The sequence below is a fragment of the Dipodomys merriami genome, unplaced genomic scaffold, assembly GCF_024711535.1.
Source record: "Dipodomys merriami isolate MVZ:Mamm:240054 unplaced genomic scaffold, mDipMer1.0.p SCAF_33, whole genome shotgun sequence".
NCBI classification, from domain to species: Eukaryota; Metazoa; Chordata; class Mammalia; order Rodentia; family Heteromyidae; genus Dipodomys; species Dipodomys merriami.
In genome coordinates, this window is record NW_027204826.1 from 4,135,870 (window position 1) to 4,158,648 (window position 22,779).

A 22,779-nucleotide genomic window follows, 5' to 3' on the forward strand; every position below is an offset into this window, starting at 1 on the left:
ATCACCCTTTGATGCTATGTTGCCTCTTGGACACTAGCAGGCTTGTGTGAAAAGTGGAACTACTGTAACAATACTAGATAATAGGACTGCTATGAGATCTAAGCAGTAGCAAGTGGAAACATTCCTAGATTAAAAACTTAAGTCAGAAAGTTACAGAGTTGAAAGATCTTAGTATACTTACAAGTAAGTTGAGTTCCTATTTTAGGACAGGAGCTAATTGAAACCTTGGTTTTACAAAACTAGTATTCACAAATAAAACTCCCTGAAAGGGCACAGGACTTAACAATAAAAATTTCAAACCAGTTACTCTTATTGGACTACTGAGGTTGACATTTAGAAAAACATAAATATCACTAGGCACTGGTGGCTCACCCCTGTAATCCTAGCTACTTGGGAGGCTGAGGTCTGAGGATCATGGCTCAAAGCCAGCCCAGGCAGGAAAGTCTGTGAGACTCTTATCTCCAATTAATCAATAGAAAACTGAAAATGGCCTGTGGCTGGGGGCAGTCCAGCACTAGCCTTGAGCAAAAGACTCAGGGACAGTGCACAGGCCCTGAGTTCAGACCTCAAGACCAAAAAAATAAATAAATGTGTACTTCTAAAAGACAAGACTGTTTGAAAGAGACATGGAAAGGAAATATAAGTGAATATTCTGGTAGTATGGGAGCAGGGAAAGTATAAGAGTAATTTATGTCATTTCTTTCCTATGAAAAATCTCTGTTCTCAATGACACTACCATATTTACTCATTTGCTTCATCTTACACCTCCTTGGTCTCAGAATAAAATTTCCAATGACAATATAACAAAAAAACTGAAGATCCCTGCTGTTCCTTTGTCCTTAGAGGATATCCTATTAGGTGTAGGCAGTGCAATTACTACTCCAAACTTCAATCTGAATTGGAATTTCTATGTGGCTCGGCAAGCAACTATATGCGTTTAGGACCACTTATTTTACTTTCTACTCTAAGAAGTTATTTGGTTAAAAAGATGTGAAGCTCAGCAAGAGAGTGCCTGCTTAGCAAACTCTAGGCCCTAAATTAAAACACAAGTACTGCCAAAAAAAAAAAAAAAGTTGAAGTTTAAATTTACAATAGCAAGGTATATTCAAACAAGTCTAGCTTTCAACCCTGTATCTTGTCTTTTTCCTTTTCCACTGTAACAATTTTTTAAAAAATTGTTATGATTTATCCTTCTACTTTTTTTTTTTTTGGTCGGTTGTAGGGCTTGAACTCTGGGCCTGGACGCAGTCCCTGAACTCTTCAGCTCAAGGCTAGTGCTCTACCACTTAAGCCACAGCGCCACTTCTGGTTTTCTGGTAGTTTATTGGAGGTAAGAGTTTCACGGATTTTCCTGCCTGGTCTGGCTTTGAACCGCAATCCTCAGATCTCAGCCTCCTGAGTAGCTAGGATTACAGGCAAGAGCCAATGGCACCTGGCCCTTCCACTTTTAAAATTATAAACATCCTCCTCCCCCTACCCCAACTTGTCCCCATTTTTCTTCCTTGGGTGATTTTTTTCCCCCTCCTTTCAAAGCCTGTACTTCTAACTGTAACAGTTCTAACTGCAATATTCTTTAACCCCCTAGGACTAAAGTTCCTCTCCCTAGAAAACAAACAATGGGAAGGGGTGTCCTGGGGTTTGAACTCAGGGCTTGGGTGATGTCCCTGAGATTTTTTTGTTCAAGGCTAATGATCTACCACTTGAGCAGCAGCTCTACTTCTGGATTTTTGGATAATTAGAGATGAAAGTCCCACAGACTTTCCTGTCTGGGTTCCTAAGATCTCAGCCTTCTGAGTAGCTAGGATTATAGGCATGAGCCACCAGCACCCAGCTACAGTCCTCTTTTTAAAAAAAATCAAATTACTATAATTTTACTATACACTTTTAGTAAACAGACTTCCAAAGACTATTAGAAAAAAAATCATAAACAATGTTCAATTCAGCATTTACTTTTCCTTTTCATGAATTGTAAAATATGCCCTTAAAATGTTCTATAGATTTTAACTACTTTGTAGATGGTATTCACACCAATTAAATGCAATGTAAGAACAGATGTTTTTGGTTGGGAAGTTAAATTGATAACTATAGAATAAATGAGCCAATTACCATAAGAAAATAAGTGTTGTAATGGAAGATTATGCATTTCATTACCAAAGAGATAATTAAGCTTCAAATTCTCCTTGATAGTTCTCTACCCCTTCTAATGCCATCATTATTACAAGAATAATTTTAATTGCTAAATGTACAAGTAGGATTTAGAGGTAAAGCATATTATATGTGCAAAATTATTTTACTAGAAAATCACTTAATACTAGCACTGCTATATAAAGCTGGAAATTGTCATTCAATTCAAACAGGAAATAATATGGGGCCAACACCAATGCTCAAGGTTATGCTATTGTTTGGAAGATAATTTTGGAAATTTCCATTCTTTAAATCTTTAAATTCTTAAGCAGTCAAATCCTCATTGAAATCTGTAGGTAGAAAAACAAAGCCAATTTTATCCATTTATATGACAAACTGCACACGAGATATTCTTAAAACTTCTTTTCTGTAATTAACAAACTGACATCAAGTTCTTAAAAAAATTTAACAAAAACCCTCAAGCATTGAAACAGGCTGAAATCCTTTCAGGATTTTGTTTCCCAGCTTAGTAGGTAGATATAGACAGGTACTGGTCCACTAACAAAGCATAGAGACTTTAAATCCTCCACTGTTTCTGGAGAAAGCTGGAAGCTCACTTCCACTGCTGTATGGCAAGATTGTATCAGCATACCATATTCCCTCTGTAAGCACAGTGGTAACCTCTTAATGTAAGGTTCTATAAAAACCACAGATCCAGTTGGGTGCAATGGCTTACAACTGTAACACTAGAAACTTGGGGGTAGAGAGGGGTTGAGTGGGGAGAACAGACTAAGTTCAGAAAGATTGCAGTTGGAGGCCAGCCCTGGCTAAAAGTTCACAAGACCCCATCTCAACAAATAAAAAATGCTGGGTATGGTGGCACACACGCCTGTCATCTCATTTATGCAATGAATATAATTAAAAGATCAATGTCCAGACCCGATTGGAAAAATAAAGCAAAAAAAAAAAAAAAGGATGGAGTTGTGGCTCAAGTGCCTGCCTACAAGTACAAGGCCTGAAGGACAAATCCCAGTACCAATAAAACAAAACTACCACAGATCCACTTACTGTACCAAGATACCTGCTTATTTGTTCCACAAAGTGTCCACCATACTAGGGTAACAAAATCACAACAGAGACAGTTTCTGTATTGTTTTTGCTCAATGTGAAAACAGCACACAAACAGCACCTCAGGTAAGTGAATGGCTCTTCTATTCTGCAACACCTTCATGATCAGAAATCCTTCATCTAGTAGTCTACATAAATGGAGATTCTAACCTCACATATTTCATTTTATTTCACATAGATATTCCTGGTCTTTCGTAGGAAAAAAGAAAAAAGAAGACAGAGAAAGAAAGAGTCAGATAGACATTAATGACAAAGGGAGAGGTTAACAAAAGCTTCACAGGAAGGTTAGGTAAACTTATCCTGAAGATGTAACAGAAAATTGTGGTTGAAGGTGGGGAGAGAGTGAACATTCCTAGCAAATAGCTGTGTGTTCAAACAATGACTTGTTGCTGGGTGCTGGCACCTCACATCTGTAATCCTGGCTGCTCAGGAAGCTGAGATCTGAGGATTGCAGTTCAAAGGCAGGAAAGTCCATAAAACTCTCCAAAAAACTACCCCCCCCCCAAAAGCCCATAGTGGAGCTATGGCTCAAATGTTGGACTGCTAGCCTTGAGCAAAAGAAGTTCAGGGACAGCACTCAGGCCCTGAGTTCAAGCCCTGGGACTAGTACAAACACATACATAAGCACGCATGCACACTTACATAAAATGACATGGTGCTGTTGCTGCTAACCACTAATAACAGAACATAAATGAAAAGGGGATCTGCTGAGGAGGGGGTCGATAGGAGGAGGAGAAAAGGAAAAGGTACTGAGGGTAAAGATAAAGTACTCTGTGTATATAGTATGTATATATGCATATATGATGAAACCTCTTATATTATTAATGTATGCTAATTCAAAATTTTATTTATTGTTTTTGGTCAGTCATGGGGCCTGAAATCTGGGCCTGGGTGCTGTCCCTCAGCTCTTCAGCTCAAGGCTAGCGCTCTACCACTTGAGCCACAGAACCACTTTTGGCTTTTTCTGCTTATGTGGTGCTAAGGAATCGAACCCAGGGCCTAATGCATGCAAGGCAAGCACTCTACCACTGAGCCACCTTTCCAGCCCTTGAAATATTTTTAAAAGAAAAAATAACAACTTATGTTTTGGTGGTGACACCATATGCATCTCAGGCTAGATGGAGTTTAATGCTTCCAAGAACTTATTTTAGTAATAAAAGATACTGACATGCAGGTTAACTAACCTGGCCCAGCTCATGGAGCTGAGTGAGAAAGCCAAAACTGGCCTCCCAGCACACGGTGGAGAACTCACAATCACTCCTTTCTAGCACACAATTTTTTTTTAATCATTAACAAATGGATGGGTCTAGGGTCTCATTTGCTATGAGGCATTTGTTTTCTGTACTGCACCCAAGGGAGCTAAGAGTCCAGCAGATGATAACATTCGGTTGTGCATGCTGCACATGAGTGTTGTTTAGGAAAGGGACTTGGAGAAGGGGAGAGGCCAAGACCTTCAAGAGGTGAGAGGTAGCACAGGACAGAATATAACAGAATAACAGAAAGGAGAATGGTATCAGGCAGTGCTTCAAGAGAGAAGGTAGTGTTTACAACTGTAGTTGTAGGCACTGTCAAGACACCAAGAGAGATGGAAGTATTAAATCTCTAGTTGTATCAGTTATAGGTACTGACAATGTCAAAGACAGTGGCCAATGAAGAGTTTGTCAATTTATTCCATTAAAAACTCACATGGAAATTTTCCTTTTGGGAGAGAAGTCAGGGAAATTTGTATTATATATTATCACAATTGTTTTAAGAGAAAAGGAAAATTCCTGCTTTAAAAGCAGCTCATGACCCATGTTAACTGTTATCAACAATCTGAGATGACAGGAAATACACCATTGGCTAACTCACGTCACAGCATGTGTACAAATCCCAGTAGTTAATGATAGTAAGTCTGAAATATTTAACAGATGAAGAATGAACTTATAACCTTTTCTGCATTCACATTCATTATGGTATTTCCTAGAGTTATAATTTCTTTAAAAATAACAAAAGTCAGATGTACTACTGAATGTTTAGATACCTGTGGATATATTTATAAACACAATGTGTATATATACATATCTGTGTGCATATACTTTCTCCAATTATTTATAATAATTTCTTATAAAGTACTTTCTCCATCATAGAAAAATAATAAAACCAACACTATCAGGTATGGGACAAGGTTCAAAACAAAAATTTTCCAAATATGTTCTGCACATAATGGCTTGTCTATAAACCATAAAAAGAGGTGACCTCACATAGGCTGGACCGTCTGAACTGTAAATACTATCTAGATTCAGAAATGATATTAATAATGCCAGGCGCTGGTGGCTCACGCCTGTAATCCTAGCTACTCAGGAGGCTGAGATCTGAGGATCGCGGTTCAAAGCCAGCCCGGGCAGGAGAGACCGTGAGACTCCTATCTCCAATAAACCACCAGAAAACCGGACGTGGCGCTGTAGCTCAAGTGGTAGAGCGCTCGCCTTGAGCTGAAGAGCTGAGGGACAGCGCCCAGGCCCAGAGTTCAAGCCCCATGACCGACAAAAAAAAAAAAAAAAATGATATTAATATACCTGAAGCCTAGCTGTGTAACACTCAAGTCATTACTTTTCCTGGGTTTGAACTTTAATAAATTTTATTTTCCTGTTTTACTTTTATTTCTGGCTTCTGTTGAATGTCATAGTGTATCAGTTTTCATTGCTCAGAACATGCCATTGTATGGCAGAACTACTATTCCATTCCATGCTCAAGTTGGTTGAATACCATAACTCAGCTACATTTCTACATATCTGAGCTGTGTTAGATTTCTCTAGAACAAAAGGGAAAGGTCCTAAGGACAAGTCTTTGAAGCAAAGATCAAAACAGGTAAGTCATAGGAGAGAGAGAAAATATCTTTCTCCTGGTATCCCTCCATTTGGAGGAAAGGTGGAAGGATGGAGATAATGAGGAGGCTGTGAGTAAATGCCATCTTTCTCAAAGGACCTGTCACGGTAATGGGGAGTGTATAAGGAAAAGGGAAGGACAACTATGCTTGCAGTGATGGTCAGCAATAAACACAAAATCATCAAACCAAATCATATCCTGCACCCCTTCCTGGGTGATCTACTAACCCAAAAAAGAAACATGAATGCTGACAGACAAGGTTCTGGGTCAGAGAACAGATGTCTTTGTGAAAAGGCATCCTGAGATAAGAACAGTGAACAGAAACTTCCAGATGGCCCAGATCACACCCTCTGCCCGCATACTATTACAACTGCTGTTGCTGCTACTCAAAACATCAATAACTAACACTGAGCTTATGTGCTATTCTGGGTCTTCCATAAAGACTAGCTATTGATCCTCAAAACAATTCCAATAAAGTGAGTAATTTTATTGTCTCCATTTTACAGATATGGAAAATGAGATTCACAAAGGTTCAGTAAGTTTCCTACAGTCATGTATTTAGATGGTGTAAGACCAGAATTTGAGCCCAGGCAGTTTGGTCTAAATGTTGGGGTTTTAACTGCTGTATTATACGGTCTCTCCCATTACTTTTGAATAATTAGCAGACCCAGAGAGTACATGGGACTTTTTGACTAGACAGTAAATACTGACATACCTTGCACTGTAAGCTCTGCCTGTGCATCAATTGTCTCATTTCCATTGTCTGCGATGCAGAAATACGTCCCTGCATCATCCTCAGTGATATCACTGATTTCCAGGCTACCACCTGCCAGCAAGGCCAATCTTTCAGAGCTGTATTAAAAAAAACAACAACAAAAAACAAAAAACAAAAAAACAAAACATTTCATCACAAAGAAAATAGTACCTGAGAAATTTTCTACATGAAAATAGAGAAAATAGTCAAACACCATTATTTATGATGTGGCTACAAATGGACTGAGAAAAACATAAAATTATTGTAGTGTGAATTTGCTTTGCTCATATTTTACATGTATAAATATCATGAGGACAAATCAAATGTTACAGCCACTGGCACTTGTAGTGATTCTCAACGGGTTGTCACTTTTATGACCAATTCCAACTCAGCTTTCTCTGGCCAACTCTCTGGCAATTGTGTAATTTTTGAAATCTGGAATCCATCAAAGACTGTCTCCACCACAACTATGCTACACTAAAATTACTAACACCAAGAAAAAGTGAAGAGGGTAAAATGTCAGACCAGAACCAGTAAGTCAGGGGTGACAGTGCCAACTGAAAGTTTCCTATGGTGACTTGGCTAGAAATGAGAGGAAAAAAGCAAGGGAAGGAAGAGAGGACATTGCCAGAGAACAGCTCCCTGGGTGTGGTGCTAGGTACAAATCAGCTATAAACAAGGATGGTGAATACCAAACCAACTCTACGGAGTGATGTGTCTATGAAAAAATCAAAACAAAACAACTGAAAGAATCCAGTAACATCATGGAAGCAATCACAAATTAATATTCTAATCAAATTTTTGTAAAGTGAACAAGGTTAATTTGGAAAATTACACAGTCAATCCAGTATTACAAATGTACCTGACATAAATTAATAAGAGATGTCCAGGCCAGCTAGACCCTATCTCTAATAATAACCAGAGAAAAAAGGGCTAGAGACACAGCTCAAGAAGTAGAGTACATGGGCTGGGAAGGTAGCTCAGTGGTAGAGCGCTTGCCTTGCATGCTCAAGGCCCTGGGTTCGATTCCTCAGCACCACATAAGAAAAAAAACCGGAAGTGGCGCTGTGGTTCAAGTGGTAGAGTGCTAGCCTTGAGCTGAAGAGCTGAGGGACAGCGCCTAGGCCCAGAGTACAGGCCCCACAACCGGACCCCCAAAAAAAAAGAAAAAAAAAAGTAGAGTACAAAACAAAAAGAAAGAAGGGAGGGAGGGAGGGAAAGAAAACATGCTACCTATAGATAGGGACTCTTTTACTCCTTCCTTTGTCTTGTATTATTAAACTGGTTTAAAATTTTCAGCTACTGTAACAGTGGACTTGCTTAACTTGGTCCTTAATGTTAGATGGAGGTTTTTGTAGATATTCTGAAATTAAGTTATTTTTCTAAGTTTTTAACTTTTTACTTTTCTGTGTTACTTGGACTTGCTTGAACTCAGGTCCTGGGCACTGTCCCTTAGCTTTTTCACTCAAGGCTGGCACTTGAGCCACAGTCTACCGAGGGATTAACTGGAGTTAAGAATCTTAAGGATTTTTCTGCTTGGGCTAACTTTGAACTAAGATCCTCAGATCTCAATCTCCAAATAAGAGAGCATTCTAATAAGCATGAGCCATTGCTGTCCAGCAGTTTATTTTTTTTATTGTTCAAATTCTCAATGTTGGGCTGGGAAGGTAGTTCAGTGGTAGAGTGCTTGCTTTGCCTGCATGAAGCCAGGGGTTTGATTCCTCAGCAACACATAAGCAAAAAAGCTGGAAACAGCACTGTGGCTCAAATGGTAGAGTGCTTGCCTTGAGCTGAAGAGCTGAGGGACAGTGCCCAGGCCCAGAGTTCAGGCCCGACGACCAACAAAAAACAAAAACAAAAACAAAACAGTCTCAATGTTGACCAATCTAATTGAGGTGAAACGAAATCTTAATGTTGTTTTGATTTGTACATTTCTAGATTTTAAGAAGTCATGAACACGTTAAATTTTGTCAAATGTTTTTCCTCCTCTGACTATTATTGTGTAAGGTATCTTTACTAACTTGCTAATTGGGGAGGATGGGGCCGTACACTGATTAATTATAACATACTTAAGTCTTTCATCTGTCAATAAATTCTAGAATGGTACATAATTCTTCTACATATTGTTGAAATCTATTTGCTAATAAAGCTGAGTGTGAGGCCCTGAGTTCAAGCTATAACAAATGTTGTTAAGAGGCACATCTCATGGAAATGGAAAAGGAAAGACAAAGAAAAAGCAGTGAAAGTCCCATGTGTTCTCCACTGACAAGGGGATACATTCCAAGATCCCACTGGATGCCTATAATGCCTTCTTTCTTTGTTGGGATTTCTTTTTGTTTTTTATTTGTTTGGAGTGTGTTGCAAACATCAATTGCTCACTGAGACAATTCATTAACTTTGTCAACTCAGTGTTGGCATTTCTTGTCTTTTCTCAATTAAGTTGGGATTTTCCTGGTTCTTGGTATCATGAGTGATTTTCAACTGAAAAACCTATCTTATTTAGACTCTCTATTTTAGCTTTCTTCTGACACCACTGGTGTAGGCAGTGGATGGGGAAGCTGATTCATTACTGTCAGAGGGAGGCCGAGGCCAGGGCCCCATTCATCTACCAATGACCAGTAAAGAAAATGTGGGATTCTCATTACTACTTAAGAGTTCAACATTCTAGCTCCCAGCAAGGCCTCCACTAATACCTCCTAGACTAGGACCCATAAAATTACTTATATTTTATAATATACACATAATTATTTTTTAATGTGGCTACCACAAGACTTCAATTTAAAAAGGACACATGCATTATATTTTCACTGGCAGCACTGCTTTAGAAGAGTGGTCCTCAACTGCAGTTACTTTTAGAGATATTGTTGCTTTTGAACTTGGAATCTTTTGGCATCTATGAGAGGCCAGGGACTCCAGCAAACATCCGTGCAGCACAAGACAGATGTGATTTGGAAACAAAAACATACCTAGCCATAGGACCAACCCAGCTGCCTAATAAGAACACACCTACAGAAGGTATTCATTAATTAAGAAAGAAATGAGGAGGAAGGGACACAGACAGGTTGGCTGGTATTTACTGAGAAGGTTTCTACAGAAGATTCAGAACTTACAAACATAGCTGATGCAGCTTAAAAGCAAAATGAGAGGATGAAGGCTGCATCTGCTTGCTGTTTGCATGTGAGAGTGAGAGCAAAAGCTCAGACCAGACAAGACCAGAAGCTCTTCCGAAAATTTAGAGACTCCAGAGCTGTACACTAAGTATACTGAAGCATCACAGAGAACAAATGGAGTATTATCTTAGTCTCTTGAATGCATGCTCTTTTTTCTTTAAATTCTCATCATATGTAGCATATGACCATACTTCAAAGAGATGTGAACACTGTAATATGTTTAAATAAAACTATCATTTTTAATTAATCAATCATCCCAAGTAGTATTAGGTAAGTCTCAAATCAGGCTGGAAAGAGGTTTTAGCAGACAGCATTTACCTTTCTACATCAAGTGCTTCCTCATTTTTCATCCATCTAATAGCTGGAATAGGAAGTCCTGAAGCAACACAGGGCAACACTGCACTCTGACCAAGCACTCTGACTAAGGAAGATGGCTGCTTCAAAAATACCAAGTTTGGCATTTCCTCGAGATCTAAAAGGAATTTAAATAAAATACAATGATTAAATAAAAGACCAAATTCTTTACCAATTTAGTCATAAGGAATTCCTATTTAGTCTGTGTGCTTTTACAAACAAAATTAGCAAAAATCAACATAAGAAATTCCATTTAAATTAGCAAACATTTCTCAAATAATTTCTCTATGTAAAACATTGTACCTGAGCTCTTTAGTGGTCTTAAAGATATACAAGTTACAAAATGGCTAATAAATAATAATAAAGAAGAAATTTTCAACATCTTTGGCCATAAAGACAATGAAAATCAAAATAACACAGATTCCATCTCAGCCCAGTCAGAATAGCAATTATCAATAACAAACGCAAGTGAGGAGCGGGGGTTGGACGGATGCCAGCGATTGGTGGGAATGTAAATTAGTCCATCCACTATGGAAATCTGTACAAAGGCTCCTCACAAACGAAAAACAGAACTACAATATGATCCTGCTCTACCACTCCTGAGCTTATATCTGAAAAAATTAAGCCATAATACAATCAAGATACTTGTACACCTATTAGATGCAACAGCTAACCTACAGAATCAGCTCAGGTGCTGGTTCCATAGTTTAGTGATAGATTAATTAGCATGTAGTTGCAAAAAAAATTGTATGCAAAGCATACAATTATGTTGTTTGCAGGAAAATGGATGGAACTATAGATCATATCAGGTGAAATAAGCCAGACCAAGAAAGCCAAATATTGCATGCTCTCTCATACATAAAATCTAGATCTTTGAAACTGAAAGACAGAGACAGGCTCTGGTGACTCACACCTGTAATCGTAGCTACTTAGGAGGCTGAGACTTGTGGATCGCAGTTCAAAGCCAACCCAGGTAGGAAAGTCCATTAGCTTCTTATCTCCATTAACCACCATTAACTGGAAGTGGTGCTGTGGCTCAAAGTGATAGTGCTAGTCTTGAGCAAAAGAGCTTAGGAACAGCACCGAGGCCCTAGTTCCAGCCCCACAACTGACACACACACACGCACACACACACACACACACACACACACACACACACACACACACACACACACACACACACACACACACACACACACACACACACACACACACACACACACACACACACACACACACCCTTGAATAACAGAGTAATGAGTTTCATTTCTTTAACTTGCTAATTCAAATCTTTTGATTTTATAATGCTGTAAACATTTAGCTACCATTTAGTACATAATGCTGTAAACATCTAGCTACCATTTAGTACTTGTGAATCTCTTATTCAGATATTACACTTTTTTTTTTTTGCCAGTCATGGGGCCTGAACGCTGGGCCTGGGCGACAGCCCTCAGCTCTTCAGCTCAAGGCTAGCGCTCTAACACTTGAGCCACAGTGCTACTTCTGGCTTTTTTTTGCTTATGTGGTGCTGAGGAATCGAACCCAGGGCCTCATGCATGCAAGGCTAGCACTCTACCACTGAGCCACCTTCTCAGCCCAGAGTTGTCTTCTTGGGGATATATGAGAAGGCCACAAAGCCTGCTGGTTAAAAAAAAAGTTCTCCTTAAGAGAGCAATATTAACTTACTAGTAAGTTTTGACAAAAATAAAAACTACTCTTAGAGATGTGACTCTTATCCCCATAAGAGTCTCGTCTCTGAATAAGATGTTTTACAACCAGAACTGCCCTTAAACTTGTCTAGCCAATTAATGGTTGTGTAGGCATGGAAACAAGTTAACCATCACTAGCAGGTTAGTAATTCACTTAGATGAATGTGTTTTTGAAAGCTAATCAAAGAGTGACAAGGTCAGGCTCTAAAAGTCAGACAATTACAGCAAAGTTACTTGCTTCTAAGGCTAGTGCTAACCTGCTCCCAGCTGTACTCAACACCAAACCATGCATCTGTGACTGTCATCAATCCACCTCTGCCTCAACCAGCAAAACCCTAAACATGGTCTTCTCAGAAACTTGGCAGATCAGCAGTTAACTTTGCTTAAGAAAATAGTTTGACAAGAAGAGCTCTCTTATACTTAAAACAAAACATCTAGTACTTTGTTTATGCTTTAGACATCAATAGCAGCCTCATCCTTTGCTGCAGTAAACCCTGTTTGCTTGGATCAGATTCTAAGGGTATGCGTGACTGCTACCCCAGGTGTAGAGGATATTTGATCTCTGCCTTGTCAAGCAAGTCAGGAAGGAAGCTAAGGAATGTTATTTTGAGGAAATAATTCTTTTCCTCACCTTGAGTTACTTAAGTACTGTTTAATCAAATTTTGACAACCAATTAAACAAATCCATAACAAATATTTGACTTCTGCGGGCCAGCAATTGCTCATAGCAGCAGACAAACTTCCTGCTCTCACTAATCTTATATACTTATGGGGGGAGGGAGACAAGAAATAAATTAGGTCAGATGGTGATATACTCTGAAGCAAAGAGGAAGAGGAAGGAAAAAGCACTAAGAATGAGATAAAAGGTGGTTGTTTTAAAGATGGCATCCGAGGAAGGCTCGCAAAGTGGTAACTGAGCATAGAGGTAAAAAGTGGGCCTAGCAGACAGTACTACAGGCAGAACAAATGGCCTGCAAGTAGAAAGGCTCTAAAGAGTACATTCTATACTCACTAGATACTACGTTGAAAATGAACTATACAACTTGTAAGTGGGGATGGGAGGGAAAAACAGAGAGCGCTTGGCAAGGGGTGACATTGTTCAGAAAGAAATGTACTCATTACTTGACTTATATAACTATAACCCCTCTGTAATCACCTTTATAAAAATCATTTTTTTAAAAAAGAGTATATTCTCAAAGCATAAGGCAGCTGCAATAGGAGAGAGAGAGAAAGAGAGAAAGGGGGGGATGGAGATGAGAGGGAGAGAGGAGGTAGTAGGGAGGTTTGGAAAACATATGAAACCCCATAGGCCAAAACTTTAATTATGAATGACAAGGGGAAGCTACAAGGAGTTTCTGAACACAGATTTTAAAAGATAACTGTAATTTTAAAAGTTGAACTATGATTGCTGAGAATACAGAAGGATAGAAATGACACAGGTTAGAAGGGTAACAAGGAAAGAAGAGGCATTAGAAGTGATGAGCTCAAGTTCCATCAAGAAGACATTCAAAAGTAGCAGCTCACATGAATCATCAGCAGATCACACTTCTGATCCCAGCTTCTAGAATCACAAGGATCACAGGTGGCCACCTGGACACCTATCTCAGTTACACAGAAGGCTGGATTAGGAGGGTCATACTTCAGCCCAAACCAAAAAAGAAAAAAAGTTTAAGACCCACATCTGAAAAAAGCAAGGCATGGTGGGCAGAAAAGGCCTGTCATTCCAGGTAACCATGAAATAGGAGGATCGCAATCTAGCACATTCCTGGCAAAAAGTGAGACTCTAACTCAAAGTTGGCAGAAAAAGCCAAGAGTCCCTGGTCCATGCCTGTAATCCTAACTACTTAGGAAGCTGAGGTCTGAGGACGGTAGTTTGAAGCCAACCCAGGCAGGGCAATCTGTGAGGCTCTGAATCTCCTATGAACTACCAAAAAAGCTGAAAGTAGAGCTTAGTTCAAGTGGTAGAGTTCAAGCCTTGAGGAAAAAAGCTCAGGGACAGTGCCCAGGCCCTGAGTTCAAACTCTGGGACTGGCATGCACACAAGCGCATGCACACACACACACACACACACACACACACACACACACACACACGCACACACGCACGCACACACGCAGAAACAAAAAGGCTTACAGGCATGGTTTAAGTGGTAGAGTGCCAGCATGGCAAGCATGAAGCCTTGAGTCCAAACCCCAGTACTGCCCACCCTTAATTTTTTTTTTTAAGTGACAGCTTTATAACATTGGACTCACTCTGCAAACCAGTCCGTAAGTTTAAAATGAGCCAATGAAGCAGTCACATTAAAAACCAAGCAAACAAAACGGTCTAAACAATGTAGGGTGGTCTGATTATATTTGTAAAGTTGAACTGAAAGTTGAAATGAGAAAGAAGGAAAAAGCCAGGTACTCAAACATGGCATTTTAGAGAAGCAGGATGTCATCAAGAGACTCAGAAGACATTACTATATGCTCCAACTGAGAGAAAGAGATGAGCACAAAGAAGAATTAAGAGTTGGCAGAACACACAAAAGCAACCATGAGGGAAGCCAGCAGGGAGGTGGTAGGGAGGAAAGAGGGGAGCTGAGCTCACATTAGAGGAGAACACTAGAAATCCAAGAGTTCTTGCTTGCCAGTATTTCCAGAGCTGCCACAGGAGCAGTTCCCACCGTGCCCAGCCTTCATATGTGCCACCCTGAGTGAGTCTCTGATTCTTACAAGGAAACACAGACCTCACTACAATAGAGGATTGACCAAGAACACAGGACTAACACTACTTTCTCCAGAAAGAATGCCATTAGCTAGTGAATGTACTTTATTACTTCATAAATCTTTAATAATACATTTACTACAGTGATTGTTAAGGCATAGCTTCTTTAGGCCCCTGTAAGAAAGTGATTCTCTTTATGTTGACATCCATATTTTGCACCACATATTAGCAGTGTTTATTTAAAAACACAGAGTGATTTTTACTCACTGGTCAACACAAATCATCCTGCCCTGACAGTGAGTTCATACCTGGAAGAACTTTCAGTTCAGCTTCATCACTGTACTTCGGTGGCCCTCCACTTTCAACTATGCATCGATAGAGTCCCCCGTCTCCTTCAGTCACATTGCTGATAACCAGTGTGCCACTTGGAAGCTTGACAACTCTGTCATCCAGAAGAAGGGGCTGCTTGTTCAGTTCCCACCTCACAAACGGGACCAAATCTGCATTAACATCACAATTCAGAATGGCACTGCCTCCAGCATAAACTGAGGAAGGTTCTGGTTGGCTGATAAATCTCGGAAGACCTAGACAAGAAAAAAAGTAATAATAAAAGGCTGCTGTCTCAGTTTTCTCACCAAGGTGAATGTAAACATGAAAAGAAATTATCATCTGACACATGGCCCTTTGCAAAAATGACTTCATCCAGTACCCAAATAAAGATGCACTATCTGAAGAATGCTGTTGTCTACCTAAAAAGAGCATGGTTTATTTAGGAACCACATCTAATTCCTCTAGATCCTTAATTTGCCTTACAGGTAAGTATCATTATTGGAACAAAGATGCTCTGAAATGATGTGAATAATCTTTTTGCAACTTTCTAGTACTCATCTTTCTGTGTTTGTGTGTAAATGTATATTCTACAAAAATTTTAGAACAATCTCTCTAATTAAATATCCATTCCTTGGGGCTGGGAAGGTGGCTCAGTGGTAGAGCGCTTGCCTTGCATGCCTGAGGCCCTGGGTTCCATTCCTCAGCACCACATAAGCAAAAAGGAAAAAAGCCAGAAGTGGCGCTGTGGCTCAAGTGGTAGAGCACTAGCCTTGAGCTGAAGAGCTGAGGGACAGCGCCCAGGCCCAGAGTTCAGGCCCCATGACCAGACCCCCCCGCCCCCCCCAAAAAAAATATCCATTCCTTGGTTAGGACATAAACAAGATTCAGCCAGGCGCCGGTGGCTCACACCTGTAATCCTAGCTACTCAGGAGGCTGAGATCTGAGGATTGAAGTTCAAAGCCAGACAGGACAGGAAAGTCCGTGAAACCCTTATGTCCAATAAACCACGGTGGCTCACACCTGTAATCCTAGCTACTCAGGAGGCTGAGATCTGAGGATTGAAGTTCAAAGCCAGACAGGACAGGAAAGTCCGTGAAACTCTTATGTCCAATAAACCACCAGAAAACCAGAAGTGGGGCTGTAGCTCAAGTGGTAGAGTGCTACCCTTGAGCTGAAGAACTGAGGGGCAGCGCTCAGGCCCAGAGTTCAAGCCCCATGACCAACCAAAAAAAAACAAGATTCAGGCTTTATTGAAAATCTTTACAAAACTGTATTAAGTAGAACAAAAGCAGCCCCAAATGATCCATTTCCAATGTAAAGTTCCTGTGCCATTTCCTAGTATAAAAAAACTGCTCAGAGCTGGGCGCTGGTGGCTCACGCCTGTAATCCTAGCTACTCAGGAGGCTGAGATCTGAGGATCGCAGTTCAAAGCCAGCCCGGGCAGGAGAGACCGACCGTGAGACTCCTATCTCCAATAAACCACCAGAAAACCGGAAGTGGCGCTGTAGCTCAAGTGGTAGAGCGCTCGCCTTGAGCTGAAGAGCTGAGAGACAGCGCCCAGGCAGGCCCAGAGTTCAAGCCCCACGACCGACAAAAAAAAAAAAAAAAAAAAAACAAAAAACTGCTCAGTAACTGATTGCAACTTTAAACCCTCAGACAAATAGAAAAGTGCTAGTTTATTCCATACAGCACTGAGCCCACACACAAAGTATAGGGACAATTAATGCTAAATGAAAACCAATCCAGGACATACTTACTTTATTTAAATTTTCTTTTCATTGTGGAGTTATTGGAATTTGAGATCAATGCCTCACCTTGCAGAGCAGGTGCTCTACCACTTGAGCCATGCCCAAGTCCTTTTCAGTTTACTTTTTGGACAGGAACTTGTCCTGACTGGGTCAGACTTGGATTGAGATCACTCTACCTGGGTCTAATATGTGGCTGTGAAAACAGGCACTCGAATGCCTGGTTAACACTGGTTGAGAAGGACCTGGTGTGTAGCTGGGATCACAGGGACGTGCTACCATATCCAGTCTAGATTTACGTCCTATAAAAATTTGAAAATACAAGTAAATCACTTCATGAAGCTTACCTGCTACTATGAGCTTGGCCGTTCTGCTGACAATAGTTCCAAGACTATCAACAGTGGCTACACACTGATAGTAACCTTCATCGGGTTTATTGTGTTTGGAATGCACCACATTGCTGATAAACAAAGATCCATCCGGAAGTAGCTGGCGTCGATCATCTGATACTAAGTTTAAAAAAGTCCCATCTTTTTTCCATTCAATTTTTGGCGAAGGCTCAGAATATGCTGAGCAATTTAATATAACAGAAGAGCCTCGAACTGAGAGTGTGTCCACTGGCTCCACCAGAAAATAAAACGGAGTGAATGTTCGGACACTGGCTCCTAGAAAAAGAACAAAAGTAAGCAAACATGTCCAAGTACTGGTTCTTTAATGGTTATTCTCTGAGTATTGTCCACATGTGTAACCATTATATCATGATTTACTTCTTACTAGGAAACCAAAAACTGACTCATTTAGAAATTTAAAAAAACAAAACAAAATAAACATCCAAAGATAAGCCTTATTAAATAATATGGATATCCGAGAGGTTTTATTTTAGTGTAAGAATTACATGAGCTTTAAGTTAGGGTAGAGGTGGGTACTTACCAATTTTAACCCCTGCTTACTGGGAGGAGAAAGAAGGTATATGTTTCATGGTTAAAAAAAAAAAATTGCTTGTTGAGTATCATTTGGTGAGAATAGGATTCTTTTTTTTTTTTTAAAGACCTATTATCATTTTCTTTAAACACTTTCTGTCAGAATGGAAGGGCTATCAGACACTTAACTCCTTAGCTGATGTTATATAAAAACTGTCCTGTATTTCTCACCAGGACCCTGAGTCTCTATCCACTTAAGTTTGCTTAATAGTAGTTTACTAAGACCAAAGTCACTGGACCAATTATTTTTAAATAAGCTTAATGACCATGTTTGATATCTTGTAGATTGCCAAGTCTCTGCAAATTTCTCACTTCTTAATGGAATAGATCTCACTTCTTGATAGACTATTCCTCACTTTTTGATAGACTATTTCACACCTCTTGATAGAATTCCATCTTAGGAAAGGAAAAATATCCACAGGGAACTTCTTTCTGTTGTAAATTCCATCTTCCAAATTCCAACAAATTATATCATCACTGACAACCTTAATTGCATGACCAATAATAATTCTCAATTTTATTGTACACAGAGTAAAACATTAACATATGGCATTTGAACACCGGCAAAAATAAAATACTCCACTGCCTGAAGAGGTTCAAAGTTTAACAACAGCAGAAATGCAGACAAGCATTTTTATACACCTACAAATGTGGGTATTATGAATATCACTTCATTATAAACTAAGAGACTATTCTCAAAGGACTTCATATTGTGTTTGTGGGTGTGGGTAGGGGTGTTGCTGGGGATTGAATGCAGAGTCTCCTACAGACTAGGCAAGCTCTCTACCACCTAACTATGCCCCAAAGCCCAAGACTTCCTGCTTCTTTTACTCCTTGGTGTTACTTCCAACCATCCCACCAAACTCAACCACCAGATCCCACATTTCATCTGCTCTGAAATGTTGGTGCCCATTTTCATCTTGTAGCTCAGACTCTTGCTTCAAGCTCCCATGGAAGAGAGCTTTCTTCTCACAACTAGAAAGAAAAATTTTTAATGAATGATAAAATAATTTAAAATTCAAGAGCTCTGCGAAATACATTCTTCTCATCAACTTTTACAAATTGACAAATTCTCTCTACATTTTACAATGTAACTGTTAGTGCTCCTGGCTCTCTAGAGCTCACCTCCAAGGGTAGAATCTACCTCAAACACATCACCTTTCCTATGTACTGACCTTGTAGAGCCTTCCTGGAGGAAAATACCTAATAAACCACTAACACTATTTAAGTCATTTTGTGTGATAAGCATACAGCTCTAAAAGAATACCGTAAATACATGGTGACTGTTAGTTGAATCTGACGTTCTGGTTCAGGGTCAGTATCCTACAGGGAAACTCTAGAGAAATTCTGTATCCATCAGAAAATGCACTTTTGATACAATCTTCTAATTTATAAAAACAGTTTCTCAATATATCCCCAAATAACACACCAGGATTCCTATTCCACAAGCCATTTATGATAATAAGGGTGATTTCCTTTTCTTCAATCTTCAGCGTTTCGCCTCTCTTCCCTTGCTCCACCCTATCCCAAAAAAGACAGTGGCAAAGCCACAGGCAAGGAAAGCCAGCCTGCCCCAGTTCTGAAATAACTGCTCCATCAGTGATTGCATTTGTTTGTGTCTGAAACTTCTGTCCACTCACACAGAGTAACTGCCTTTTTTCAAGGAGATTTCTCAGCAGAGAAAGGGGATGTGTACAAACCCTACTATTTGGTAGGTTCTTAACAAAGAGAAACAATTCACAATAACAAGTCTACCATATCTCCACCCAAACTGCTGAAAACATCTAGGACTATAGTTTTTGTCCATCACACTTAAAAACTTCCATACGTAGAGTAATAAATTTTCACAACTGTTACACATAAAACTTTAGTCATTAAAAAAATTATGTATGGGGCTGGGAATGTGGCTTAGTGGTAGAGTGCTTGCCTAGCATACATGAAGCCCTGGGTTCGGTTCCTCAGTACCACATACACAGAAAAAGCTGGAGGTGCCACTATGTGGCTCAAGTGGTAGCGTGTTAGCCTTCAACAAAAGAAGCTCAGGGACCATGCTCAAGCCCTGAGGTCAAGCCCCAGGACTAGCAAAAAATAAAATATGTAAACTAAGGCATTAAAAATAAAAACTGTACACTTTTATAGGGTGCAATGTTATACTTTGATACATGTATACATTGCCTGATATATCCAGTTAAACACATTTATCTCCTCAAATATGTTTTTCTTTATGGTGAAAATTTACAAAATCCTTTCTTCTACTTTGTGAAGTATACACTTTAGTACCTTACCATGCAATGGCACACCAGAACCTCTTGGTCTAATTAGCCATAACTACTGTTCAACATTTCACCATCCCTCTGTCTCACTCCATCAACTCTGACAATCACTATTTCACTCTCGATTTCTCTCATTTACATAGGTTCTATCTATATAAATGGTATCATGCTATACTTGTTTTTCTATACCTTGGTTACTTCACTTAACAGTTACCTCCAATTCCATCCATGTAGCTATAAATGACAACCAAAGGGTCCATCAGTTGATAGATAAGAAAATGCAGTAAATACACACAATGAAATAGTATTCAGCCATAGAAAACAACTCCAAGTGACTAAAACCCAAGTTGAATCATCTATTCTCAGTCTAATTAATCTTTTGTTGTTGATTGTGGCACTTGAAGTCAGAACTAGAGCACTGACTCTAAGCTCTTTTGCTCAAGGCTAGCACTTGAGCTACAGTGCCACTTCCAATTTTCTAGTGATTAATTAGAGATAAGGTTTCATTGACTTTCTTGCTTGGGCTGGCTCTGAACCATGACCTCAGATCTCAGCTTCCTGAGTGGCTAGAATCACAGGCTTGAGCCACCAGAGCCCAGCTCTTCGTCTAATCTTTGAATAGAGCCACCAACACCCAGATCTCAGTCTAATCTTTGAATATTTATCTTGAGATAGCATAAAAATGTACAGCCAACTAATCTGGAACTCTATTTCACTAATACTCAACTAGACACAATTACCCTTAGGAATATTCAATCCTATTTGTGAGCTAATCTGCTTTTCCTTAGTACTGCAATTATACAATGTTTCATGAGGAAGATACTTGTTTTCAGACAGAAGAAGGGTAACAGTCAAGAATACTGTAACTCTCGGGGCTGGGAAGGCGGCTCAGTGGTAGAGCGCTTGCTTTGCATGCTCGAGGCCCTGGGTTCAATTCCTCAGCACCACATAAGCAAAAAGAAAAAAGCCGGATGTGGCGCTGTGGCTCAAGTGGTAGAGCGCTAGCCTTGAGCTGAAGAGCTGAGGGACAGCACCCAGGCCCAGAGTTCAGGCCCCATGACCGGACCAAAAAAAAAAAAAAAAAAAAAAGAATACTGTAACTCTGCATCTTTAGTGATTTGCCAAAGACTTCATTTCATTTTCTTCCAATTTTGGAATAAAGACTCTATTTTTTTATTGGCATATATTAATAGTATAAAGAGATTTCACTGAGCTATGTCCATACATGTACGTTACTTTAATCAAATTCACACCCTCTATTCTTTCTTAACCTTTCCTCTTCCTTTTGCACAATCTTAATGAGTTTCATTATTCTTTCATACATGCATATGAAGTACTTTAATCATATTTACCACCCCATCACCCTCACCTTTTGCCCTCACCCTTCCTGTGAGTTCCCTGAACACTCCCCCTTTTACATTCATGTCCTGTTTCTTTTAGGTAAGACATGATACTTATCTTTGAGTCCTGCTTATATCACTGAACACGATCTCCAATTCTAATCATTTCCCAGCAATGACATAATCTGGTGTTCTTCAGAGTACTGTGTATACATACCATGTTGTTTTTATCCAGTTATTGGTTAATAAGCATCTAGACTGATTGCACTGGTAACAGTGATGCAAAGAACTTGGATATGAAAGATATCTGCGTTGTATGCTGACAACATTCCTTTAGATATATCCCCAGGACCACTGCAGGACTACTGATAACTCTATTTTTAGATTTTTTTAAGGAACTTCTGTGCTGATTTCCATAGTGGCCATGCTAATTTACATAAGGGTTTATATTCTCATTCTCTTCTATTTATTATTAAGTGTAAGTGTTCCTGCTCCCCACATCCTCGCCAGCATTTGTTATTTGTCTTGATACACATTCTGACTGGGGTGATAAAAATTTCAATATCATTTTGTTTTGCATTTCCTTTATTGCTAGGATGCTGAACATTTCTTTATACATCGGTTGGCCATTCATACTTCTTTTGAGAACTACCAGTTTAACTCACTTACCTATTTATTAATTGGATCATTTGTTCTTTTGGTGTTTGATATACAAGTTCTTTATACATTATGAATAATGACCCTTTCCTAAATAGGTGGCAAAGGTTTTTCTCTCATTCTACAGAACTCTCTTAATTCTGCAATTGTTTCCTTTGATGTGCAGAAACTTTTTAATCTGATGCAATCCATTTGTCAATTCTTGCTCATACCTCCTAAGCAATTAGGAGTCCTAGTCAGAAATGTGTAGCCTATATCTATAGTATTATGGTGGTTTCGCTTCCTCCTCAGTGTATAGTTAACTCCTTTAAGTATCTTTTGCCTTACTTACAAGGGCTTGCTGGTCATGAAACTTTTTGAGTTTTATCATGTAGGTTTTTATTTCTCCCTCAATCTTGAAGGACAGCTTTCCAGAGTACAATAATCTAGACTGGCAATAATTTCCTTTCAGGGCTTAAAAATACATCACCCCATGACCTCTTTCCTTTTAGAGTTTTTTGTTGTTGTTGTTGTTGAGGAGTTGCTGTTACTCTAATGACTTGGCACTTCTGCAGCTTTCAGTATTTTATTTGGTATCTTAAAGCACATTTACATGCCAACTGCTAGTGACTTATGCCTATATTCTAGCTACTCAGGAGTCT

General features: G+C 39.4%; 1 protein-coding gene across 11 annotated transcripts in view; it reads right to left on the minus strand.

The window, feature by feature from the left end:
- The window catches only part of Neo1 (neogenin 1), a 127,043-nt gene that overhangs the window by 77,756 nt on the left and 26,508 nt on the right, over positions 1-22,779 (minus strand). For all 11 annotated transcript variants that reach the window (XM_070042930.1, XM_070042929.1, XM_070042933.1 and 8 more), the window contains exons 2-5: positions 17,236-17,553; positions 15,122-15,397; positions 10,363-10,516; positions 6,836-6,972 (exon numbers count right to left, since the gene is read on the minus strand). In XM_070042930.1, the coding sequence (XP_069899031.1) occupies positions 6,836-6,972; positions 10,363-10,516; positions 15,122-15,397; positions 17,236-17,553 (885 nt within the window). The remainder of the gene's footprint in view (positions 1-6,835; positions 6,973-10,362; positions 10,517-15,121; positions 15,398-17,235; positions 17,554-22,779) is intronic.